The sequence below is a fragment of the Gorilla gorilla genome, chromosome 1 (genome assembly GCF_029281585.2).
Source record: "Gorilla gorilla gorilla isolate KB3781 chromosome 1, NHGRI_mGorGor1-v2.1_pri, whole genome shotgun sequence".
In the NCBI taxonomy this organism is placed as follows: domain Eukaryota; kingdom Metazoa; phylum Chordata; class Mammalia; order Primates; family Hominidae; genus Gorilla; species Gorilla gorilla.
The window spans coordinates 180,405,502-180,433,352 of NC_073224.2; the positions used below are offsets into that span (position 1 = coordinate 180,405,502).

Genomic DNA, 27,851 nt, shown 5'->3' on the forward strand with positions numbered 1-27,851 from the left:
ACAGCTCTATTCTCTTCTAGGTAAATTTGTTCCACGAACTGTTCTTCTTCATTCCTGGGATGAAATTTCAGGGGGATCCACTGTATTCCTACACTCTTCAATTATAAAAGTCCTCAGGCCAGCTTCTAGCACTAAATATGTACACTCCATTGTAATAATTAAAACTCCCATTTTGGCTAATTGAAAACTCTCCCTTCTGCAGCTACAGTATATTTCAGGCTTAGCATATACACACTTCAAGAAGGGGACTTGCTGGCTTCTCTCTCTCCTCCTTCTACTTTTTCCTGCTGGACATCTGGGTGTTTTGGGGTTCCTCCATACAGGGGTCAAGGTGCCTGGGGAAGGTCTCACTTGATGCATATAGGTTGTTATCTGGCTTCATTATGTCCTCAGGGTGTAGTGCCTGTCCAAAGCTGGCTATCTATCTCTCCCTCCAGTGGTCTGCCCACAACTCCCTTTCAGTTCTGGCCTTCAGGTGATCAACTCCTGCTCTGGGATCATTCTGCTCCTCTATTTGAACCTTATGGATGGGATTCCTTTTAAGATATCCCCAGCTGGCTCCCTTGTGCTGGACCCACACACCTTTTCCTTGTCTTCACTTTTTGCTCTACTCTCTCAGATACAATCATCAACCTCAGCCTCTTTCCTTAGTCTTGACCTCTGACTTCTTCCACCTCTTTTATATCCTCAGGGTGACGTTTAGCACAAGTTTTACAATCTTTTAGCAAGCTCTGCATAGGTGGTCTGGGCTCTGGGGCCTGTTCGAAACCTCCAAGATAGGAAGAGCCCTATGGTAAGATTCTGTTACATGTGGCTGAAACAGAGAGTGTATATGGTAGGAGAGCAGGTGGACAGCGCTGGCTAGGGCTAAATAAATTTTTACTCTCCAGGCAACGAAGAGTCATCAAAGGCTTTTGAGCAGAGAGTTCCAAGTCAGGAAAAGGTAATCAATTTCTGGACACTGAAATTCTAATATTGGGTGTTACTCTAACTTATGAAATGAAATACCGTTTGAAATAGGAAGTACATATATGATTAGAGACATCATAAAGTATTTAAAACTACTAACATATTCCTACTTAACTGCTCTTTTTTTGATAACCAACCTCTCTCCCTTATTCACCAATAAATCCAAATACTTACTTTTTGGATTTGCCATACTCAGGCATTCAACACTGTTTTTTTGCAGGTAAACTTTAAGTTTACCACTATACCCAACCCCTCTCTCCAAGTAGTACTGTAATTCTGAACCCTCTAGTCACACACCAAGACAATTCTTTGTGAATAATTTTGGCTTAATTCAGAATAATCACTTTCAATAATTCATGGACAACATATATAAATTGAAAGACAGTGGCCAACTTTAAGGAGATGAATGGCCAACTTTAAGAAGAAAATGCAATAAGCAATTATTCCATTAAAGAGAGTAGAATTTTATTTTTGTCCTGCTTAAATCATCTTTAACCACCTGGCTTCAGTTCAAATAAAGTTCAGAATCTTTAGGGGCAAAGTCTATTAACTGACAGCAGAATGCTCTGTGATTGACTCATTCATTTATTCCTTCATATGTCAAATGACTACTGACTGTACCAGGTGCTGGGAGGAGGTAAGGATGGTGGCAAAATGAGCTCAACTCATTGAATAAAGAAAATGGAAAGTAGTGATATTTTTGGCTCATGCTAAAGAAGAATTTGCTAGCTTTGAGAATGAAACAGATATTAACTATCGTCCATCCATCCATTCATTCACTGAATGGATACTGAATGCCTAACTCACAGGCATTGTGCTAGATACTGAGTATCCAATGGCAAGTGAACAGTTTCCTGCCCTAGAGAAGTTCAGAGTAAGGATACAATGGTGAATGAATAGTTCCTGCCCTAGAGAAGTTCACAGTATAGTGACAGAGCTCCACGGCCATGGAATGGGACTATCATATAAAATAATTCTTAGGGTTATTAAAACATGGGCTGCTGACTATTTGCCCTGAATGCTTTGGAAGATCATTTACTCAGTTTCATAAGGAAATGTGTGTGTGTGTGTGTGTGTGTGTGTGTGTGTGTGTGTGTGTGTGTCTGTCTGTCTGTCTGTAGATAATCTCTAGCAAATATCGCTCTCACTGGAAAAATTTTATATACATTCCCTCTAAGATTAGAAATAAGATGAGAATGCTTATTTATTATTTTACTTTAAGTTCTGGGATACATGTGCAGAATGTGCAGGTTTGTTACATAAGTATACATGTGCCATGGTGGTTTGCTGCACCTATCAACCCGTCATCTAGGCTTTAAGCCCTGCATGCATTAGGTATTTGTCCTAATGCTCTCCCTCCCCTTTCCCCCTACCCCCCGACTGGCCTCAGTGTGTGATGTTCCCCTCCCTGTGTCCATGTGTTCTCACTGTTCAACTCCTGCTTATGAGTGAGAACATGCAGTATTTGTTTTTCTGTTCCTGTGTTAGTTTGCTGAGAATGATGGCTTCCAGATTCATCCATGTCCCTGCAAAGGACATGAACTCATTCTTTTTTATGGCTGCATAGTATTCCATGGTAAATATGTGCCACATTTTCTTTATCCAGTCTATCATTGCAGGTCATTTGGGTTGGTTCCAAGTCTTTGCTATTGTAAACAGTGCTGCAATAAACATATGTGTGCATATGAGGATGCTTTTTATCACCACAACTGTTCAACATAATACCAGAGGCCCTAGCAAACACAATTAGACAAAAATTAACAGCAAAAGAAGATATAAAGAAGGGAAGAGAGAAGCAAAATTTGCAGATGATATGATCTTGTATATATAGCTCATACTGTCCTCTATGTTTGGACCACTTTTTTCCTAACCAAAATATCACAGATATCACTTCCTTACAGAAGCCTTCACTGACCATCCAAACCATATGAGAATACTTAGTGTTGTACCTGAAAATTACTGTAACATTTATAATGCATGCAGAGCATATATAATACATGCACATTTTAAAAAAATAAGAAAGTTTAGCAAGGTTAGTGGGTAGAAGATTAACTTTTTAAAAATCTGTGGGAACGTAAACTAGTACAGGCATTTTGTAACAGTATGGAGTTTCCTCAAAAAAATGACACATTACCATGTGATCAGGCAATTCTACTTCTGGGTGTATCTAAACGAAATGCAAACAATATGTTGAAGAGATGTCTGCACTCTCATGTTCACTGCACCATTATTCACAATTGCCAAGATATGAAATCAACCTAAATGTCCATCAACAGATCAAGAAAATGTGCCATAGATTCAAAACAAAATACTATTCAGTCTTAAAAAAAGAAGGAAATTCTGTCATTTGCAGCGACACAGACGAACCTGGAGAACATTATGCTAAGTAAAATAAACCACGCACAGAGGGATAAATACTGCATGATTTCACTTATATGTAAAGCTTAATAAAGTTGAACTCATAGAAGTAGAGAGTAGAATGTTGGTTATCAGGGTGGGGTTGCCAAGGGGTAAAGCAGAGATGTTGGCCAAATTGTACTAAGCTTGATTTAGACAGGAGGAATAAGCTCTGAAGATCTGTTGTACAGCATGGTGACTATAGTTAATAAAAATGTATTGTATATTTGAAAATTACTAAGAGAGTAAATTTTAAATGTTCCCACCACAAAAAAGTATGTGAGGTAATGAATATGTCAATAAGCTTGATTTAATCATTTTACAATATATACGTATATCAAAATTCACATTGAACCCTATAAATATATACAATTTGCATTTGTCAGTAAGAAATAAATGATAAAAATAAATTAACATACACTTTTTAAAAACCATAAAAGATAACTATTTTTCTCAGCAACCTATATTAAACATAATTAGCACTGATTTTAGTATATTAGCATTTGGAAGCAAATTTGATGTATAAAATTTTGCTTCTTTTCATTGGAAATCTCACAGGTATTATTCATTCATATTAACAAATAATTTACTTTCTAAAAAAAGTCAAATATATTTCTCTATTCCAGAAATAACCAAATAGGAAATATAATAGAAAATTCAATGTAATTCATAAAAGCAACGAAAAATCACTAAACAGAAATTTGATTTCTTTTATCTTTGTTCCTTCACTATACACAGAGTGCAGAAGTACTTTATATTTTCCAAATAAATTAATACTTTACTTTTATGTACCTTAAAAAACACATTTAAATGTCACTTCTTTCCATAAAGGGTATGGTAGGCTGAATAATGGCTCCTGAAAAGATGACCATGTTCAAATCCCTGGAACCTATGAATGTTACTCATATGGCAAAAAAATAAAAAAGAAAGAAAAAAAAAAGGACCCACAAATGTGATTAAGGATCCTGACATGAGGAGACAATCTTGGATTATTTGAGTTGGCCTAAATGCAATCATAACTGTTCTTGTAAGAGACAGGGAGAGGCAGATGTGACCACAGATGAGGAGGAGGCAATGAGACCACAGAAGGCAAGGCTGGAATGATGTGGCCACAAGCCAAGGAATGCCAGCAGCCACCAGATGCTGGAAGAAGCAAGGAACAGGTTTTCCCCTGGAACCTCCAGAGGGAGTATGGCCCTGTTGACACTTGATCTTGGCTGAGTGAAACTGGTTTTGAACTTCTAGTCTCTAGAACCATAAGAAAATATATGTGTGTTGTTTTAAGCCACCAAGTATATGGCAACTTGCTACAATAGCAGCCATAGGAAACTAATACAAAGAGTTTGAGATATTTTATCTACCACTCTCACAAACATACATACACAGATAATATAGTACAGAGTGAATAGAAACAGTAATGCAAGACAATTACAACAAAAAGAAGAATGGAAATATGCTATGTAGTAGAAGGCTAAACAGTTAAGCTTGAGTGTTAAATTTTTAACTCTGAGTTTCCTTGGCTTCCAGGGCCAGAAGAAAAATGTAATCCATTATATAGCTTTTATTACTGGAAAGATGAAAATACACCATTTCAGATTGAACAACACTTTTCCAAATGGTAAATTCTAAAATAAATTCTCAAGTGGGATTTTATATGGGGCACAATGAGTGGTATATTAACTCATGGTTATGCCAAATATAAGCATGGCCTTCACATGACTACTTCCTTCTATTAAAAAACACTTTTAAAACGTTTTATTACAAATGATTTAACACTTATGAAATAGTTGTAAAAACAGAACAAAGAATTATTGTATAATATTCACCTAGATTTTCCCAATGTTTTACATAAACATATTGTTCACATATTGTTCATAAACATATATATGTGAACATACATGTGTATATATATGAACATATATATACACACACACATATGTGTATATGTATGTAGTTTTTCTGAACCATTTGAAAGTGGCAGACATAATGTCTTTTTACTCCAAAATATTCAATAATTCAGTGTGTATTTTATAATAACAAGGATATTCTCTTATATACCCATAATACAATTATCAGGAAGTATACATAGATACAATTCTATTATCTAATCTACTGATCTTATTAGAATGTCATCTATTATCCACTAAATGTCCTTTATAATAAAACTTTTAAAAAAGTTTCTCCAATTCAATTCAGCATCACACATGTCCTTCAGATATCATGTCTCTTTAGTCTCCTTTAATCTTCCTGTAGTTTTTCTTTTATCACCTTGGCATTTTTGAAGACTACAGGCAAGTTATTTTATAGAATCTCCCTCAATTTGGGTTTCTGATATTTCCTCATGATCAGATTCAAGTCAGGCATTTTTGGCAGAATTACTACCAAAGCAATATTGTGTCCACTTGGCTACTTCTTGAGAAGACCTTTCATAAGAGACAAGGGTAAAATATTTAAAACAACCTAAAAACAAAGCTGACAGTGCAAACCAAAAATGTTTCCCTCTAGTGAATCCAGTCTGTCCAAGGAATGCCTGAACGACTACTGCTCTCTCTCCAGATATCTCTACTCACTGGGGAGCAGCTCATCTTAGAAGTTTGGGTGAGATACCTAATAAGCCTCTATTGTGTTTGCCCTGCAGCCTCAACAGTTTTCACACCAAGGAAGTGCTGCTGATTTTATCTTCTAAACATCTTTCCAATATATCGACATCTCATCTCCCCCACCATAATCTGAGACAAGTTAGTATGATATCATCTCTCACACAGACTCCCAGTCTTCTTCTGGTTTCCTAGTATCCTAGTACCACTCAGGTCTCTTGCCAATTTGTTCTCCAAACTGGAATTATTTCCATCCTTTGTAATTCAATTATCTTATCCACTGTGCTTAAAACCTTTCAGTTTCTCTTACATAAAAGACTAAAATCCCTCAGAAGGCTTACAAGCCCAGCATATGCTACCCCTTTTTGCTTCTCCAGCCTTTACTTGTAGCATTCTTCTCTCTTGCCCCACACCAAAGCTGCCAATTTCCTTCTGCTTATTCTTCGGTACTCTCTTTCTGAACCATTTTTTCTCTTGACCACTGCCATGCACAACCCTACTCCCTCCCCGTCAGGCTCTCTGCTTAGTCACCTAATCAAAATCTCCCAGCTCAAACATCACTGCCTTGCCTTCTAGACCACCCAAATTATATGGCACTTGGCTCTATGTTCTGATAGCTTCTCTGCTTTCTAGCACTTACATATCATACATACAGAGAAGTGTATAAAACTTATGTGAACATTAAAAAAACTGTTAAGTACTCATGTATCCTTCAGAAGCAAATGCTAGTTCCCTCAAGCTCTTCCTGAAAGCATCTTTTAACCTCAACAACCTGCAATTCCAAGCCATCTAATTCACCAGTGTCCTGATATTTGTGGTAATTATTCCCTTGCTTGTCTTTTCTAAGCTTAGTGCTTTTGTAGGCATTTTTTAAAAGACATTGTCTTTTTTGCTTCTTTTTGAATTTTCTATGAATGAAATAATTCTGTATGTATCTCTTTCATGTCTTGTTTCTTTCACTTAAAATTGTTTGATTCATCTATGTTGTTATATGTGGCTGTAGTTCCTACATTTTAAGTATGTCTACCACTGTATGAATATAATACAACTTAGTTATTCATGCTATTATTGATGAAATTTGAGTTGATTCAAATTTGTAGCTATTATAAAAAATAATGCTATGAATACTCTTGTACTTACTTGTCTCTGGGCACTTACTGGTACACAAGTACAATTGTTTCTCCAGCTTCCTACCTAGGAATGGAATTGGTAGAGTACAGGGCATGTGCACAGTCAAACTGATCAGACAATGCCTCACTGTTTTCCAAAGTGACTGCCCAATTTATACTTCCCCCAGCAGGGTATGAAAGCAAAGCACTTATCAAGGTCTGTAATTATACATTTTTGTCATTGTTTGCTGAGTATTCATCTCCTCCACTGCACTGTACAGTCTAGGTCTATTGCTCACCATTTTCTCTCCAGTACCTGGCACAGAGTGAATGCTCTAAACAACTGGCTATATGAAATAAAGCAGTCTGGTAAGAAAGCTGAAGTCTTTTGGACATGAACACAGATCTGCCTAACTTTAACATCCATGTGTTTTCTACCAGACTACATTTTCCTTATTTCAAAATGGTGATGATCGTATCCTATTAATTATTTCCCAGTGTAATAGTAGTAATCAAATGAGATTACAGATGTCAATGCAATGAACACAGAGTACATATTAAGCATCACCAATGTTCCACTACTCTGTACCTGGACCCAGGGGTCCACAGATGGGGTATATGAAAGACGGCTGTCCATGACAAGTGCTTTTTGAATGTATATGGATTATGATTACTTTGTGGAGGAAGATGTGGCTTCAAATATCATGGCAGGGAAAACCAAGGAGACCAATTAACGCTTTCAAATTCAAAGTGCACCTGTGTCCCAAATTATTCACTAGCACAAACAAAAGAAGCTCACTCCAAGACCTGATCAGAACAAACATTTTTGAATGCTTTTATCCAGGTGGCATCATCATCTTTCATCTGTGCCCAGGCTCAAGGAAGGGCTGGGTAGAGAGCTGGATTAAACACTGCACTTCAGCTTGGCACTGTGGGTTCGGAAGTAAACTCTGACTTCCTATTTACATTGAAAGATCTCAGGCCTTTGTGGTTTCCTGTTGCGTCCTGGTGTGTCTGCGTTCTGGTTTCTGGGTTTGTCTGCACAGAACTACAAACAGGATCTCTCACTGTTTCACTCCATCCTGCTTTCCATGAGAAAATAAGAATTCCACAATCTCTAATTGTTGGCAGATTCTACCAGGTACTTTGTCCAAGTCATGACTTCTCAGTATGTCTTACCCAGACCTACCAAGAGATATTTTATTTGAAAGGATGGAGATAAAGGGATTCCTGTGTGCCCCAAATCTGGCAGGAACTGACTGATTCTCAAACTTGTTTTCCTTCATTTTACATTAATTTTACATTTATTTACTTCACTCTTATATTCATCAAGTGTAAATTTAGAGTACTGTCTATGTACAAGGTGCTCTGCTAGGCACTACGGAAACAATGAAGTAAAGATATAATTGCTACTCTGAAAGAGCTTAAAGCAGTTTTTTTGAAAGTTTTCCATTAGAATCACCTGGGCACATGTTAAAATTACAGATTCTCATATATCCCTTCCAGCAAGAGAATCAGACCCTGTGGGAGAGGGGCCTGAGGAATTGCATTTTTAAAACAGTTACCCAGGTATATTTTGTGCACATTAATTGACAGTCACTGGCTTGCAGCTCAATGGAGAATTCACAGTCACAATGGAAATTAGAGACAAGGAACCAGGAGCTCTTCTGCAATGAACCAGACATTCACCAGCCGCAGGGTCCTTCAATTTGAGTAAATGAAGATGAACAAAGGATTGCAAGATTGCAGTGGACATGGCTCAGGGGTCTTCTCAGATACATATCTGAGTCTTGGCCCTATCATTTATTAGCTGTGGGACACTGAACAAATCACTTAATTTCTTTGAGTCTCATTTGAAAAAAAGAAAACATCTGCTCTGACTGATTCACTTAGTTATTCTGAGCATCAAATTCCATAAGACGTTTAATAAACTCTAAAGCACCAAGGAAAAGTTAGCTCTTACGGTCACAAAAACTTTCATAAACAAGAAAATAATAGAGCCAACCCGTGAGGTTTCTATTAAGCAATCAGAATCACCCCATTTCTCTGAACAATCTCAATCTTTGTTCATGGGACCCACTTTCTCCTGAATATTACAGCTGTGTTATGTGGTTCTTTCAGGTTCTAACAGCTTTTTACAAAAGCAGAGCTCAAAACTGCACCCAGTTCTGAGGAGGACAGCAAGATATACTTCTGGTACCATGTTAACAGAATTCAAGGAATGGGTATAAAATACCACATACTAGCCTGTAATCTCTTTGACCTCAATTCCATCATCTCTCAGACGTGGAAATATATTCTATTGTGCAATTTTATGTGACTGTCCTCTAATGATGCTTAATTTATGTTAAATCTGAATATATTAGGATCATTACCTTTTGTTCTTTTTATTCTGATCTAAGACATGGTTATCATATCTTTCTCTTTCTTATATAACTATAATTTTTGTCCATTCAGGGATTCGACAATTAGCCTTACATATTTGTTGTGAGGATTAGAAAGTCTATACACAGAATGCCTAGCAGAGAAACTGTCACATGTGAAGTATTTAATAAATCCTAGCTGTCATAATTTTTAAGAATAAATGTGTTCCTTGCCCATTCTTGAACTGTTGTCCCCAAATTCCTCTTCTTTACATACCATGCATAAAAATGAGCAGCCTTTTTTTTTCTGAGTATTTTTTTCTTTTGTAAATCCAAATTTTATATCCTTGAACTTGTGATTTGGTATTTACTATTTATTTTAATGACAATACAAATTGTTATCTGTTACCGTATCACTTTAAACTAACTTAATTATAAACTATGTGTTGACTACCTACTGTATGCCCTAGAGATAGAACACTGAAGTAGATATTTTTCCCCAACTACTTAAGGAGTTCAGGCTCATGGGAAAGACAGAGAATGACAAGCAGTGCACCAGAGCTATGCATAAACAGCTGTGAAGGCCCAGAGGAGTCATAATCTATTAAACGTGGTGGAGGAAGGGAAGAGGGCCTTAGGAAGGTGACACCTGAACTGGACCTTTGGGGAAGACGCACACACGGACAGTGTAGTAACTAAGAACCCAAGGTTTGTTGTCTCCGTACTTTTTGGTTCAACCTCAGCTCTACCTCTTCCTAGCTCTGTGACCTCTCCAAGCTTCAGTTTCCTCATCTAAACACTGGGGGGATGTAATACAATAAGAACACCCCCCCGCCCCCCGACCATAGAATTTGCTGGGAGTAACAACATAGCAAATCCTCAGTATATGCAATGGTGATTCTAGTAATGATGCTACTCAACAGGCAGAGGGAGATGTGGCCATTCCAGGCAGGGAAAACAACATGCCCAAAGGCCAGATGAATAAGAGAGCACAGGCTCTTTGCAAGAACAGCAAGTACAGGTCTACCACACTTCTTCAACCCAAAGCATTTCAAATACCAAAAGTTTTTTCACAATTCATTTGATGGTAAAATCTGATCTGAATGGATCAAGCCATTTAAAGCTTATTTAACCTGTTTGGTGTGAATATTCATATGTTTTACTGTAGAGATATTAGTATGCATGATTACAGGTGCTGCTCCAAACTTCACTGGCAGTATTATGCATTATATTGTATATATACAGTATTAACTGCCTAAAATCTGGTCATTCTCTATGCTCAAACATCTCTGGTTCCATAGAATTCAAACAAGCGTGTGCAGATGCACCTGCAAGAACACAGGATGAATGGTGAGGGATAGCACGGAATGGCATCAGAGGTGGGCAGGGGCAATAATGCTGGATCTCGTATGCCTAGCTAGCATTCAGGAGACTTGACAAAGGATTTTTTATCGACAAAGGATTTTTATCAGGAGAATGAAACCATCAGATTTAATATTCAGGACCAGTTTGACTGTGAGTCTGTGGGAATAAACAGGTCCAAGCAATTTGGTGTTCTGCACACCACAGAAGAATGCACACATATATAAAAATAACTGACCATTTTATCTGTGGGCACCTCTTCTTTTTCCTGGGCCATTCCCTTAATTCCAGAGAACCTATGCCCTGTCTTCCAAGATCATAGCAAATACATCTGCTAAAGGTTACATGGAAACCTGTAATTTTATCATGCAAACAGATGATAGGAGAATAAGTCATGGAAGCCCCAAGACTGCCGTATGTCAAATAGTACCTGGGTAGCTGATCATTCATTCAAAAGCATCTTCCAGTTAAATATTTCCTCAACCAACAGAATTGTGGCTCAGTCTTTGCCTGGTGCCACACAAGGCTACAATGATCAACTAAACAGCCCAAATACAAATTGGCAATTAGCTGTTCTTAATGCTTTTCAATCAGTTTTATATATATATATTTTTGGCCTGCTTTGAGGTGTAATTCAGTGGACAACTCGGTTGTGCACAGATAAAATTGTGTGACTGACTTAACCAATGCTGCTGTGGCATGTGGGAAGGGTCAGTTAATCAAGGGAAGAACCTAAGGCCTGACCAATAACTTGGTGGTTTATATGCTGTATCTCCCTTTCTCTGCCCAGCCTTTCACTCCATCAGAGAACAGAAATCAAAAAGGTATGGCACGATTTCTTCTCCAACAAACCTTTACAGTTGCTAACTGGTATTTTTCTGTCTGTCCTTATGCTCATGTATATATCTACTATTTAACGGACACCTATTATGTGTCAGGTACATGCAAGTAAATGGCAATGTACTATTGTATGATATCCTTCTGTTATCTCCCTAAGTAATAAAGACCACACACTAGTATCATCCCATAATGTAACCTAAAAAATGGGCAGTAAGTCTTCTCTCTCTCAAACATCACTATACTCAGTTCTCTAGATGTTTTAAAAATACAAGAAAGGGGATAAATTTCATGGTATGTAAATTATCTTTCAACAAAAAGATTTACAACATACATGACAGTATCACTGTCAGTATAACTGACAGTAACTTTCATTTAGGATTTAAGACTTCGGTTCTATTCTAATGCAATATATCCCAAACCCATAAGAACACAGCCAAAAGGTCCACTCATTGTCTCATCTGAACTTTTTTTTTTCTATTGGCAGTAGGGAGCCACTGACGGTTAATTAGGTAGGGACTTTCAATTTCATTCCTTCAGTGCTGATTGCTCAAAAAGCTTCCCATTGGTTCTTCTGAGATCTTTGATCTCACTGTTATTTCTCCTGGGGCTCTAACCATTGGTTAAGTGAAAGAGTAGAAACTACCTCAAACTTCTGACAGCTCTTAAGAGTACTTTCAAAAGATATAAAAATGTAATTAACGTATGAAAAAACAGACATTTGGAACACACAAACAGAATAGGAGAAGAGGATGAAAAACTAAGAGAAAAACAAGGCATAAATACTAAAGCCTCTGAACTAAATGTATGTAGAACTAAATGAGCTCATGCATGCAGGCACTTGGCACGGGACCCAATGCTTGGTTAGGGCTCCACCATGACTGCCTCATCATCTATTTCATCCACACCAAACTGCTGGAAAAGGACAAACCCTCTCCTCTTACTGAGGGTTACTGCCAGGTAACCCTCAGCACCCACAATATCAGAATCACCCACACAACAGATGTGTGGTAAATAGGAAAAGGAAAAAAAAATCAATGTGGTTTTCATCATACTCTCCAAACAAATACAAAAACATCTTCGTGAGTTGGGAAGTCAGCCGCATGTCTTCACATTGCCAAATTTGGTACTTGACCACAGCGCAGCAGGGAACAGGGGAAGATTAAATAGGGAGTCTCACAAATACTCTCTTCCCAGGGGATGATGGTGACAAGTGATGTTGTTTATTTTTATTGTTATCATTAGGCTGGTGGCTTCTTGAAAGGAAGTGATTTGGAAGACTGGGAAAAAGGGAAAATGAAAGCACTGCGGTCTAGCTGTGATCCAGCCTTAACTTTGCAGTTCTCATCAGGCTCTGGGAAAGATCTGCTGTGTAATCACTCTACCTCATTCCCACAAAACACGTGTGTTTATGGTCAACCCATCCCACAGCCTGTGTCTCATCATTCTGCTTATTGTTGAGAGTCTGAGCTCTGGAATCCAACTGCCTGAGTGGCAAACCTATCTGTAAGACTTACGGCCAGGCGCGGTGGCTCATGCCTGTAATCCCAGCACTTTGGGAGGCTTAGGCGGGTGGATCACAATGTCAGGAGATCGAGACCATCCTGGCTAACGCGGTGAAACCCCGTCTCTACTAAAAATACAAAAAATTAGCCGGGCATGGTGGCGGGTGCCTATAGTCCCAGCTACTCAGGAGGCTGAGGCAGGAGACTGGCATGAACCCGGGAGGCAGAGCTTGCAGTGAGCCGAGATGGCGCACCTGCACCCCAGCCTGAGCAAGAGTGCGACGAGACTCCGTCTTAAAAAAAAAAAAAGGACTTACTAGCTAGACAGCCTTGGATAAGTCACTTGTCTCTCTGAGCCTCAGTTTCAGTCCCCATAAATTGGTAAGATAATTCTGACAACTGTATAAAGTTAGTATGAGGGTTAAAAAAATCCAAATAGACCATGATAAACATATAATAAATATTAGCTGTTATTGTCATTGCTGCTAATCAAGGCAGTCCTCCAGAGCTTTCCACTCCCATATACCACCCCCATCTCACCCCATTCCCTTGTACCCTTGGGAGAAGAACCCATGCTGCTAATCAGGAGGGAGCTAAAACACAGCTGTACCATTTTCGTCCTCTACTTCTAGAGGAAGAACTTACACCATTCTTCCAGGCAACTTGCAGTCTTTTGTGGAAAAGTGGGCTCAGGCCATCTGATAGATAGATTCCCCCTAAAGGCTTTTGTTCCTGACCTTCTGAGATGCCTTGTTTCACCTGACTTTGCCGTGTTCCTAGTGGGTTTCCAGAAACATGGGGCCAGATATCCCTGCCTGGCTTTTATAGAAATGGAATGTCTGGATCACAGGGTAGAGTAGGTTTTATGAAACTGCTAAAATGTTTTCCAAAGTCGTTGCATCATTTGACATTCCTGCCAGTGGCATGTGAGTTCCAGTTCCCCACATTATCACCACAACTTCAGCCATTCTAATAAGTGTGGAGTGGATCTCACTGCGGCTTTCACTTGCATTTCCCTAACGACTAATGATTTTGAGCATCCTCTGCTCCTCTAACAAACAAACACTGTGCAGTGCCTCATGGTCCTGGGTGAAACATGGGCCCCCCAGGCCCAGGCCACACCCTTTGCCTCTGGGGAACGTTTTCTTTGGTGTTCTGAGGAAGCTGTAAAGTGCTGTTATAGACATCACCCAGAGAACACAGCTCTAAAAACGTAGCATGGTCTGAAGGGTGGCTTTTCTGTGGTTAGAGCCCAAAGACACTAAGGCCAGAGGCTCTCTAACTGATTTCTGAACAGTTGTTAGATGGAGATACTGCAAAATTTTTCTCCCAATTTGTAGGTTGCCCGTTCACTCTGATGACAGTGTTTTTGGCTGTGCAGATGCTCTTTAGTTTAATTAGATCCCATTTGTCTATTTTGGCTTTTGTTGCCATTGCTTTTGGTGTTTTAGTCATGAAGTCTTTGTCCATGCCTACATCCTGAATGGTACTGCCTAGGTTTTCTTCTAGGTTTTTTATGGTTTCAGGTCTTATGTTTAAATCTTTAATCCATCTTGAGTTAATTTTTGTATAAGGTGTAAGGAAGGGGTCCAGTTTCAGTTTTCTGCATATGGCTAGCCAGTTTTCCCAACACCATTTATTAAATAGGGAATCTTTCCCCATTCCTTGTTTTTGTCAGGTCTGTCAATGATCAGATGGTTGTAGATGTGTGGTGTTATTTCTGAGGTCTCTGTTCTGTTCCATGGGTCTACATATCTGTTTTGGTACCAGTACCATACTGTTTTGGTTACTGTAGCCTTGTAGTAGAGTTTGAAGTCAGGGAGCATGATGCCTCTAGCTTTGTTCTTTTGGCTTAGGATTGTCTTGGCTATACAGGCTCTTTTTTGGTTCCACATGAAATTTAAAGTAGTTTTTTCTAATTGTGTGAAGAAAGTCAATGGTAGTTTGATGGGAATAGCATTGAATCTATAAATTATTTTGAGCAGTATGGCCATTTTCACAATATTGATTCTTCCTATCCATGAGCATGGAATGTTTTTCCATTTGTTTGTGTCCTCTCTTATTTCCTTGAGCAGTGGTTTGTAGTTCTCCTTGAAGAGGTCCTTCATATCCCTTGTAAGTTGTATACCTAGGTATTTTATTCTCTTTGTAGCAATTGTGAATGGGAGTTCACTCATGATTTGACTCTCTATTATTGGTGTAACCCGTCACATAAACAGAACCAATGACAAAAACCACATGATTATCTCAATAGATGCAGAAAAGGCCTCCAATGAAATTCAACACCCCTTCATGCTAAAAACAATCCATAAACTAGGTATTGAATGAACATATCTCAAAACAAGAAGAGCTATTTATGACAAACCCGCAGCCAATATCATAGTGAGTGGGCAAAAGCTGGAAGCATTCCCTTTGAAAACCGGCACAAGACAAGGATGCCCTCTCTCACCACTCCTATTCAACATACTATTGGAAGTTCTGGCCAGGGCAATCAGGCAAGAGAAAGAAATAAAGGGTATTCAAATAAGAAGAGAGGAAGTCAAATTATCTCGGTTTGCAGATGACATAATTGTATATTTAGAAAACCCCATCATCTCAGCCTTAAAATTCCTTAGGCTGATAAGCAACTTCAGTAAAGTCTCCGGATACAAAATCGATCTTTTTTCTGTTTTTAAAAAGCATTATTGAGTTAATAGCTTTCAATAAACTGTACATATTTAAGATGTCTGATTTGGAAAGTTTTGACATAGCATACATCAGTGAAGTTATTACCATAATCAAGATAAACATACCCAAATCTTTCCTTGTGCCCCTTTTTGATCCCACTCTCCTGGCCCTTGTTGTGCCCATTTCGTGATTCCAGGCAACTACTGATCTGCTTTTTGTCACTATATATTAGTTTGCTTTTGCAAGAATTTAAATAATGGAACTATTTTTTATTCAAGAAAGTTTGCATTCGTTTCTGGTACAATGACTTTGGAAAACAGTTTGGCAGTTTCTTAAAACTTACATCTACCCTGTGATCCAGACATTCCATTTCTATAAAAGCTGGGCAGGGATATCTGGCCTCATGTTTCTGAAAGTCCACCAGGAACATGGCAAAGTCAGGTGAAACAAAGCATCTCAGAAGGCCAGGAACAAAAGCCTTTAGGGGGAATCTACCTATCAGCTGGCCTGAGCCCACTTTTCCACAAAAGACTGCAAGTTGCCTGGAAGAATTAATGGCTTCTGTCACTCAGCATAATTATTTTGTGTGATTAATCCATGTTGTACCTTATATTATGGTTCATTCCCTTTTACTGCTTAGTAGTATTTCGTTCTCTTGATACACCAAGAGTTGATCTATTCACTCTTGAAAGATATCTCGGTTGTTTCCAGTGCTGGACTATTACAAAGCTTTATTTGTTGGTATGAACATTACTGTACAAATTTTTGTATGGATACACGCTTTTGTAAGAGTGGAATGGCTAGATCATGTAGTAGGAATATGTTAACTTTGTAACTGCTAAACCGTTTTCCAAAATGGTTGCATCATTTTACATTCCCACCAGTGGTGTGTGAGAGTTACAGTTCCTCACACCTTCAGCCATTCTAAGATGAGTAGGAGTAGTAGAGAATCTTACTGTGGTTTTAATTTGCATTTCCCTAATGACCAGTGTTTTTCATTCAAATTTCTCCTTTGATGAAATGTCTGTTCAAACATTTGCTCATGTTTGGCCCTTTTAATTGAGTCTGTTCTCCCTTTCCTCTAGGCCTTTGAGGGAAGCTATTCAGCTGAAAGGGAGGAGGAAGGACTCTCTGGTCAGTCTTCTAGAGGGCTCAAAGTGTTGCATTCCTACACATTGTGTGACCCACTTAACCACTCTTTGCCTCAGTCTCCTAAGTTGTAAAATGAGGGACAGTAATGGTGCCTACTTGGTAGGATTGTTGAGCTATTTACATGATACAAAGTTTTAGTAAGGTGCTTAGTACATGGTCCGCGGTCAACAGATGGTAGCAAGTAGTATTACTGCTTATCTCCTCATGAGGATTGAGGATAGGGTGCTACTGCCTGGGGTCAGAGACATTAAACATACTCAGTCCAGCACAATGTTTCTATGTTTCTCAAATGTCTTGAAAAACAAGCTACCTTGAGCTTCTTGAGTGCACAGTCTGTCTCTCATTGTCCACTGAACCACATCAACCCTCTCCTCGCCGAATCAATGCCTAGCATATACTTTGTTTTCAAAACATGCAGTCTGAGAGCTAGTCTTGACACAGAGAGTGTCCTGAGAATGCTGGTTCCTAGAGGGCTGACGACAACAGGTCCTGGTAAACAAAGAGGAAGCGAGGCACCTTCTGAGCAGCACCTCAGCACTTTCATTGTTAGGTTTAACAGTGGTCTACTGTACCGTGTGGAATCCCATCCCACTCCACCCCTCTGGTAACTTCTGCCAATGTCACTTGTTAAAGAGACCATGACAGAGAAACTGGTCCCACTTGCCCACTCTTCTCAGCTAGTAACAGAAGACCATCAGTTCACAATACATGACTGCGCTGTCTCCCTGTGGTGCCCTCCCAAAGGGCTCATACACACCCACATCCTGCTCAGGCCTCAGGGGAAGTCAGCTGTGAGGCTTTGTGGACACAGCAAAGAAAAACAAAGTGGAGAAGACTGAGGAAAGGACCTACTACAGAAATTGGGCTGGCAGGAACAGTGTCTCAGTGGGGGCGGGGAAGCCATCATCCTGCAAATATCTCTTCCTATAGGAAAACCTCCTCATCTACCCAAGACTTGGGACAGCCCCTTCTTCCTATTTCCACCACACTCCAGCCATGCATTAACTATAGTAGTTACCATTTTGTATTGTAGTATCTCCTTTTTCTGTCTGTCTTTCTCAATGTGTCCGAGCTCTTTGAAGGCAGGCATGACATTTTATCTTATTGAAGACTTTTAGCACTTAGCCAGGTAAATTAAAAAAAAAAAAAAGTTGTCTTTATGAGTGAATAGTTAATGAATATTTTTAAAATAAATTTTAAATTTTAGAATAGTTTTACAATATAAGATGGTTGTAAAGATCATATACACCTCACATCCAGTTACATTTCCCCTATCATTAATATCTTGTCAAGTGTATATGTCACAGTGAATGACGCTGATATATTATCATGAACTGAAGACCATACTGTATTCAGATTTCCTTAGATTTTACCTAATGTTCTTTCTCTGCTCCAGGATCCCATCCAGGATACCATATTACATTTAGTTATCATGGCTCTTTAGGTTCCTCTTGGCTGTGATAGTTTCTCTGAATTTCCCTGTTTTTTGATGACCTGGATGACAGCTTTGAGAAATACTGGTCAAGTATTTTACAGGCTGTCCCTTAACTAAGATCTGTTTGGTGTTTTCCTGGTAATTAGACTGGGCTTATAGGATTGGGGGATGAACACAACAGAGACAAAGTGTCATTTTCATTACATCATATCAAGGGTACGTACTATCAATATGACTTATCATTGTTGATGTTGACCTTATCACGTGGATGACTGTTTCTCATATTTCTCCAATGTAAAATTACTCTTCCACCGTTTTCCGTACCATATTTTGTGGAAGGAAATCACTATGTGCAGCCCACACTTAAGGAGTGGAAACTTATGCTCCACCTCCTTGATGGTGGAACATTTATATAAATTATTTGGAATCTTTCTGCATGGGAGATGTCTCTCTTCTTTTCATTGATTGATTTATTCAAAATAATTTATGTCAGTATGGTCTTATGGATATTTATGTTATACTTTGGGTTATAATTCATAATACTTCATTTTACTGCTTAAATTGTTCCAGTTTTGGCTACTGGGAGCTCCCACAGTTGGCTCCCTGTGACATATTCTCATCTTTTTTGTTGAGAACTTCCTAACTTTCTGGCACTGCAAATGCTCCAAGCTCATCTTGTATATTTCCTATTCCAATCCTAAAATCAACTATTTCTCCAAGGAGTCCTGGTTCTTTGTATTGGATAATAGTATTAGATACCATGATCTGGACACTATGTGCTTGTAAAAACTAGCTCTTGAGGTATCCTTATTTCTAGACCATCTCAGCTAACAGAGCCAGGAAATAAATACGTGTTTACTAACCTGTATATGTATATATATCCATAACTTTTCTATATGCATCCATCTGCATCTATGTTAAACTAAATATGAGTTTGTTGCAGGAAGTCAGGGACCCCAAACAGTGGGACTGGCTGGAGCTGCAGCAGAGGAACATAAATTGTGAAGATTTCATTTTAATATGGACATATATCAGTTCCCAAATAATACTTTTATAATTTCTTACACCTATCTTTACTTCAATCTCCGAACATAAATTGTGAAGATTTCATTTTAATATGGACATTTATCAGTTCCCAAAATTAATACTTTTATAATTTCTTATGCCTGTCTTTAATCTCTTAACCCTGTTATCTTCATAAGCTGAGAATGTACTTCACCTCAGGACCGCTATGGTGTTAACTGTACAAATTGATTGTAAAACATGTGTGTTTGAACAATATGAAATCAGTGCACCTGGAAAAAGAACAGAATAACAGTGATTTTAGGGAACATAGGAAGACAACCATAAGGTCTGACTGCCTGTGGGGTCAGGCAAAAAGAGCCATATTTTTCTTCTTGCAGACAGCCTAAAAACAGATGTGCAAGTAGGGAAGATATCGCTAAATTATTTTCCCAGCAAAGAATATTAATAATTAATACCCTGGGGAAGGAATGCATTCCTGGGGGGAGGTCTATAAACAGCCACTCTGGGAGTGTCTGTCTTATGCGGTTGAGATAAGGACTGAAATATGCCCTGGTCTCCTGCAGTACCCTCAGGCTTATTAGGGTGGGGAAAAAACCCACCCTGGTAAATCTGAGGTCAGATCGGTTCTCTGCTCTTGAACCCTGTTTTCTGTTGTTTAAGATGTTTATCAAGACAATACATGCACAGCTGAACATAGACACTTATCAGTAGTTCTGAATTTGCCCTTGTCCTGTTTCCTCAGAAGTATGTGATCTTTGTTCTCCTTTTTGCCCTTGGGAGCATGTGATCTTGTGACCTACTCCCTGTTCTTGCACCCCCTCCCCTTTTGAAATCCTTAATAAAACTTGCTGGCTTTAAGGCTCAGGTGGGCATCATGGTCCTACCAATATGTGATATCACCCCCAGCAGCCCAGCTGTAAAATTCCTCTCGTTGTACTCTTTCTCTTTATTTCTCAGCCGGCTGACACTTACGGAAAACAGAAAGAACCTACGTTGAAATATTGGGGGTGGGTTCCTCCGATATGAGTTCATACCGATGTCTCTAATTCTAATCCATAACCACATGGATTGTTCATGTGATTAACAACTCATTTTTAATAACAATATCATATTTGGTATTTTGTGCCAGGTACAGTGCCAAGTAATTTACAAAGATGGCCTAATTTGAACCTGAACAAAACTTTATGGGTAAATACTATCACTCACATTTAACAGATGCAGAAACCGAGGCACTGAAAGATGAAGCATCCTGCCTAAATTCACACGGTAAGTGGTGGGGGCAGCGTATGAGCCTATGTCTTTGAGTCTCCACATCCATTCAATGATAGAGAACCACTACCTCAATATTAAGACTGAAAAAACTTCAATTCTGAGCGATTTAAGATGCAGATGTAGTTCCCAGCTCTCTTCAGGTATTGTTCTGCTCAAATCTTACCTCCTCAGTGTTTCTCCCTACCCCGACCCCCCAGGGTCCTGTCCCCATCTGACATGCTAACTGGAAGACAAGTTGCCAAGTTACAACCCAACCTGACAGCTCAAGAAAAGGATGTCGGTACAATGGCAAGGATCAGCTCCATCTTACCCCATGACTTTTCAACCTCTGGCTAACCCCTGCTGTGTATTATCTGGGGTTTTGGTGACTTGGTAGTAATTAACTCTGAACAAGCAGCTCTGCTTTCATGGAGTTAAAAAAAGAATGGCATTTTCCCCCTGTTAATTAAATCATCCACAAGGAAGATAAATGGGCAGCCTATGCTTGTATCTTCTAAAATATCAAAGGCCTTATTAACACGTCTTATGTTCAACCTCAGGCTTTTTCTCCAGATTCCTAGAAGCAACAGGAACCTGGAGGTATGAAGCTTCTAAGTATTTACCAATACTCACTTATGTGGTCATTCGTTCATTCATTTATTCTTTTTGGGTGATCTAGAAAGAGGCAACCTGGATCAAGCACAAAACATTCCTGGGAATTTTGTCTCAATCTACTAAATTGGAAACATCAGAAGTGAGCAGACAGGAAGAAAGAGGATCCTTCAGATCATGCTGAAAACCACTTTTTGAAAAGCCCACATCCCCCTTTGGTCCCTGTGTTCTGTTTGGTTAATTTTTCCTCACAGTGGCAGTTTTATTTGCCAGAACCACAACAAAGGGGGTCCTTGAGTCTCCCTGGGAGTGTTTCCTCAGACCTGCACCTCTCCTAGACCTCACAAAGGTGTTATTGTTGCTGGGTTCCTAGCACCTGAGGAGATCAAAGGCACTTTCCCATGCCAGCATGACCACAGTCTCGCCCTCGTGACATAACATTAAAGCTGATGATTAATCCCCTTGGCCCAGAGGGTCCCTTCCCACTCCCAAGTACAAAGCAGGATGGGGGTGGGGACTTTATTTCCAGCACAACACAGCCATCATAAACTGGAATTTTATGGCCCTCATTCATCGCAACCAACTGCAGCTGCCCATCAAACTCGTTAAAGCCCAAACAGTTGCTTCATGTGAGCCGTTTACATCACTAGGAAAGCTTAATAACAATCTCCACCATTTTTGAGTGTCTGCTGTGTGCTAGGTACAAACCTACATAATGCATGTTATTCAACAACCCTATGAGACCGGCACCATTATCCCCAATTTGATGGATGAAGAATCTGAGGCTTAGAGAAGTTAAGTAGCTCACTCAGGTCAGAGGGCCAAAACATGCATGAGCAGATGTTCAAGCTTGCCTCTGGACAATGTAAAAGCCCATGTTCTCACCATTCCTCTATGGATACATCATCTTCATGCACAATTCAGGGAGGCAAGGAGGAGTATGAGCTTTGGAATCAGAGTTAGATTTGAGTTCTTAGCTCAAGAACTTCAAAGCTTTGTGACTTTGGGAAAATTACTGGACTTTTCTATGCTTTAGGTCCCAAATGTGTACAATAAATGGGTAGGGAAAGCCAGCCTCATCTCCATTAAGAGACAGTAAGACTGAGAAGCAGGCCATCACAGAGACACTTGCATCCATTTAGATTTGCTTCTGTTCAGAAATCTGAATTGAGTAGGGTAAAAATGCCTGAGATTCAGATCTCCCAGGAGAAGCCTGATTAGATGTATCCCTGTGAAAATAAGAGATAATTTAAACAGGATTAAATCAGTATTCAGTGAAAACAATCTAACAAGTGTAGACTCATACCAAGGGAAAGAAGGGCTGGCTCCTGGGCTGGTGCCTTCTGGCTTAAAGAGGCCTCAGGCCTCTGCAGATCTCTCCCTTCAGGGACAGCTGAGCCTTACAAAAGGGCTGCTGAGCAGAAGAAATATGCTGAAATTATTATTATTATTTTTGAGATGGAGTTTCGCTCTTGTTGCCCAGGCTGGAGTGCAATGGCACTATCTCGGCTCGCTGCAACCTCTGCCTTCTGGATTCAAGCAATTCTCCTGCCTCAGCCTCCCAAGCAGCTGGAATTACAGGTGCCTGCCACCACGCCCGGCTAATTTTTTGTATTTGTAGTAGAGACGGGGTTTCATCATGTTGGCCAGTCTGGTCTTGAACTCTTGACCTCAGATGATCCACCCACCTCGGCCTCCCAAAGTGCTGGGATTACAGGCGTGAGCCACTGTGTCTGGCCAAATATGCTGCAATTTTTAAACTTAGAAAAATACCATTCAAGACTGCCCAGAGCCCAGACAAACAGAAGGAAATCTATTTCCTTAAAGTCCAGCACGAATGTCACCTCAAGAAGATTCTATCACCCTGCACCCTCCCAGGCAGAGTCAGCCACTGTTTGCTTTCTGCTCAGTAACAACAACAGTCCTAGTGATTAAGAGTGAGCCCTTGTGATGTGCTTACAGCATGTGGAGCACTTAGTATCACCTCATTTAATTCTTGCAGCACTCTGACAGGTGCTGTCACTCTCTACATATTGTAGATGAGGAATCTGGGGCCCAGAGAGTTTAAGTACCTTGCCCAAAGGCCCACACTTAGTAAACTGAGGAAGTGGGACTGGAAACCACTCTGGCTCCCTCAGCTATAGAAAATGGGATGCCATGTGCAAGAATACCTCGCATATTGCTTGGCACATAACAGATGCTTAGTATCACGAGTTCAATTTGTATCTACATTGGGGGGCCTCACATTATATTCTAATACCTGTTATAACTTCATCTCATCCCATTGAGCCGATGTCATTCTTATATCCACAGTTTAGCACAAGAGCAGGGATTGATAAATAAGTACATGTATTTATATCAACTGAACTAGAATATCTGATGGTAAAAAGGCTCAGGGGTCCCTACAGTTGCAAAACAGTCTCACATCCCACTTAATTTCCTCCATAGCTGCTTTGGTTCTGCCCTGGGCTGTGTCCCGCTCTAATCTCTGCTCATCTCCCTGCTCCTCCCCCACTCTGCCCTCTATTATACTTATCTGGGAAAATTCCAAAGAGTCGTCGATTTAAGTTTAACAGAGTAATGACTTTTAAATAAAAATATGGTAGAAATGGGTACTTATCGGAATGGAATGCTTTCAGACTCATGCATTTAAAGAAGATATAAATTTTAGGGCAGGCACTAAATTTTAACTGCAATCTTGGAGAAAGCCTTTCCACTAATTCATGGAGAAAAATTAACAAAGTGAAAATTGCTTATCAGTGTTCTTTTGAAGTCATGATACGCAGGCTAATTCTATAGATCATCAGGACGCTCCCAGGGAGATGGATTTATATTGATTGAGAGAGAGCTCCCTGGCCAAGGAAAACAGACACTCTTTGCCGAGAAGACCCCGCTACCCATTAGGGACAGATCAGTCTGGGGGAGCTAGACTTTGTCACCTTAGGATCAGATGTCACCATTCATGCCTGGGCTCTCTGGCCAGGGTGACGTCAAAGGGAGCACTCAATCCTTTTCATGCTTACTAAGAATTTGGCCCCTGGAAAAAGATCCAGCAAATGTTAAGCAAGGGAGGTAGAGTGGGGAGCTGGGCTTCTGGCTAGACAAAGCACAAGGGGCAGGCAGGGAAAAGAGGAAAGAAGTGAAAGGGTGAAGAAGCCAGCACTCAGGGTCTCCTTCCAGGCTACCTCCTGCTGTGTGGTGGCCTTGCCTTTGTGCTCAGTGGACTCACCCCCATGTGACAAGAAGACGTTCCACAGATGACAGCCAGCCGTGACGTCACTGGCTGCCCCTCACAGATGAGGCCGTGCCCTCTCACATCTGCCCCAATCACTCCTGTGAGAAAGGAAAACAAAAACAAATCCTCTTTAACACATAAAAAAAGAGGGAGAGAAAGCTAAAAACGAGCATTAACAAATCTTCTTTTTAATAGTCAAACAACATGGAGGAAGGGTCCTGTGTGTAGGGCAGTCTCAAGGAGAAACCCAAAGGGCATACTTGCCTGCATAGGAAACCTCGGAAGCCTGCTCAGATTTTGCTTTGTTCTGGTCAATGTATGGCACCCAATGTTAAAATAATGGCAGTAATTGTGATTGTCATAATAAAAGCAGCAGCTATCAGTTATTTTGTGCTCACTAAATACCAGGCACTATGCTACATATTTGCATACATGGTCTCATTTTAACACTATCATAGATATTATTAATGCTAGACATCAGAGGAGAAACTAAGGTCTGCAGAGGTTAACTGACTTGCCCAAGGTCACTGCTAAGAAGGAGCGGAGCCAAATGGAATCTGGTTTAACACATCACATCTCAGTCCCAAAGAAGCAAAAGCAAAGGACGGTCTGATGACTGAATCTTTTTGGCATCCCTAGGTCACCATTCTTACTACTACTTATCGCAGAACTCCAATTGTGAAGGAGAGAATGACTGAGAGCGAGTTCCTAGTAACAGAATGCCAAATAGCAGAGGGTTTCCCATAAATGGTATAAATTCAGGCTTCTTCCCCATAGAGCTCGTATTCCTTGATACTTGCAGGGCAACTAAAGTTACAAATGTGACAAGAAAGCTAGAAAGACTCTTTAGGGCCTGGAATTGTATTCATTTCTTCAAATATCCAACAAGCCCCTTCTATGCACAAAACGATATATACTAGGTGTGATGTGGAAGCCACAAACCCGCAGACTTGCAGGACTACAACACAAAGCTGGGGGTGGAAAGGGCTCAGGCAGGACGCAGAGACTTGGACACAGGAGAGAACAGGTCCTGCTGACCTCATCAGCTCCCACGCAATGCCACGTTTGCTCTCAATCTCTAATCCTCGATGCTGTTTCCCACCTCAAGACCTTCACATTTGCTCTTCCCTCTGCCTGGAATGCCATTCCCCCAACCTCGCTGTCAGGCCGACTCCTAATTATAGGGCTTCCCTGACCCTCTAGGACAGACGATTCTCCCTGTAAAATAGTCTCATGCAATGGACTTCCCTAGCACAAAAGACATGGGTAATTTTAAAACATCATATATCCTATCTGCCTCCCTTCTATAATAAAAGATGCTAGTAGCTGGCACTCTTACTTACATGCATAGCCCAGGACCTACCACAGTAGCTAGCTCAATACAGGAAGTAAGAGTACAAATGCTTGGGGATGCAAGGATGAAGAAGACAAGTCCCTGCTCACAGTCTGGTGGGAAGGAGACGGAAGCCTAAATGGAGCATTTCAGTGCAGGGAAATCAGTGTATCACAGGAGGGGCCACAAAGGCAGCTAACCCACCTATAGGGGCCCAAGGAAGTTCAGTCTATACTCAATTCTGCAGAAGTTAGCCAGGTAAACGGCAGGGTGGGAATGTCTCATCAGGCCACAAATCCCCAGATACTGAAGGCACTGGCTGCTCTGCAGCAGCCCTTGCTAGAAAGTAATGTGAGAAAAAGGCCAGAGACAGGCCTCTTACAGCTTTCGAGGGTTTTCCACTGCTTTTTCCAAATTCTACCTTCTGGGGCACAGCAACCTGTGAATCTCTGCTATTGTTCAGAGGTCTAGCAACAGGGGGAAGTAAGACTCTTTCAAACTTTCTGTGTTAGTTATCACAGTAGTTACATATCCACAACCAGGCAATAGAAGTCTGAGACTTTAGCCTGCAAGAATCCTTGGCCTATGTGTTTTCAGATCAAGTCCCCTGCTCTGCTCAGTACTGTGGGGCTACCCCTGCAGGCAAGGGGAAGCAAGAGCCTATCTACTTCTCTTCTGTGCCAGGCAGCAGCTGCTTCCCCTCCACCACTCGGGCTCTGTTGACAGAGCTGCCATGGCTCCAGCATCGGCTGGTGTCCCCTGCCCTCAGACTATGAGAACACCACCTCCCTTCTTAGTCCCTCCAGCCTGGGGATGGTAGCTGCTTCCATTTCACTGATCTCTGATTTGCTTCATAGGGAATGTAGCCCTTCTCAGCTCCTCCATCATCAGGATTGCCATTTTTGGGTATTAAGTTACCGGTTTTTTAAACAATTAGAGTGGTTTGTGTTTTGCTGAGTGAATCCTGAGTGATACGATTCTCCATTCAGGGCACAAAGGCTTTTGTACAGGAATAACCCAAGATATGAGCTCATTTTAACTGAGCTCTTTTTACACGCTCTTTCTATACATGTCTCATTTTATTCTTACAACAAAGTAATGTCATTGGTATTAGTATTATCCTCATTTTATGGATAAGAAAATCGAAGCTTAGAAATGAGTAGTAACTTCACCAGGGTCACGCAGCTCACAAGGAACTGGGCTGTGATTCACATTCAGGTAATCTGATTCCAAAGTGCTGGTTCTTCCCCACCAAGACTCACAGGTTTTTCTCTAACATAAAAATCCAATAGCCAGGCAGTCAATGTTCACTTATCTGTACATCTCAAAATATTGGGATCTTAAATATATTGATTCTGAGATCCTTGACAGAAAAAGAGTTGGCCATGCTGCTCCACAGTATCATAAATAGGTTCAAGGAATTCCTGAGAATCACCCACATTTACTGGTTACATAAACATAAAGTACAGGCAAAGTTAATGTTACAGGGTCAGTCAATACGAAAAGGGAATTAAAATGAAGGAAAAAGAAACGTGTAGGAAATATTTATTTGTTTCTTCTTGGGTTGGCAGATTCATTGCTGCTATATCTAGACTTAGAACCTGAGAACTAGTGTGCTATTATGAGAAAAGGATGGAATTTGGAGACAGAAGGATCTGCTATAAAATGAGGAAAATCACAACATCAAATGGTTGTTGTGATATTGCAGAAATGCTTAAAAAGAGATGTTTAATGGTAGCTCTGTCACCATCATCACTACCATCACTCTCTCCACCACCACCATCATCACCATCATCACCATCTGAACCCCCTCTCAAGAGACAGCTGGATTCTTCCTTTCTAGTAAACATATCAACATCAAAGATAGGCTGGGTACTGTGCTGAGCTCCTTGAATGTTCTCTCATTTAATCTTTGCAACATCCATAAAAGGTAAACATTCTCTCTTCCTCTTAATAGATGCAGAAGCAGAAGAACAGAGCAGAGTGTTCAGGTAACTTGCC

General features: G+C 40.2%; 1 protein-coding gene across 14 annotated transcripts in view; it reads right to left on the minus strand.

Moving 5' to 3' along the window:
• The window catches only part of FGGY (FGGY carbohydrate kinase domain containing), a 460,818-nt gene that overhangs the window by 178,347 nt on the left and 254,620 nt on the right, over positions 1-27,851 (minus strand). For all 14 annotated transcript variants that reach the window (XR_008671153.2, XR_008671144.2, XR_008671185.2 and 11 more), the window contains one exon: positions 24,512-24,615. Coding sequence is in view for 5 of the 14 variants with exons in the window: in XM_055360768.2 (XP_055216743.2) it covers positions 24,512-24,615 (104 nt within the window). In the remaining 9 variants the exon portion in view is untranslated. The remainder of the gene's footprint in view (positions 1-24,511; positions 24,616-27,851) is intronic.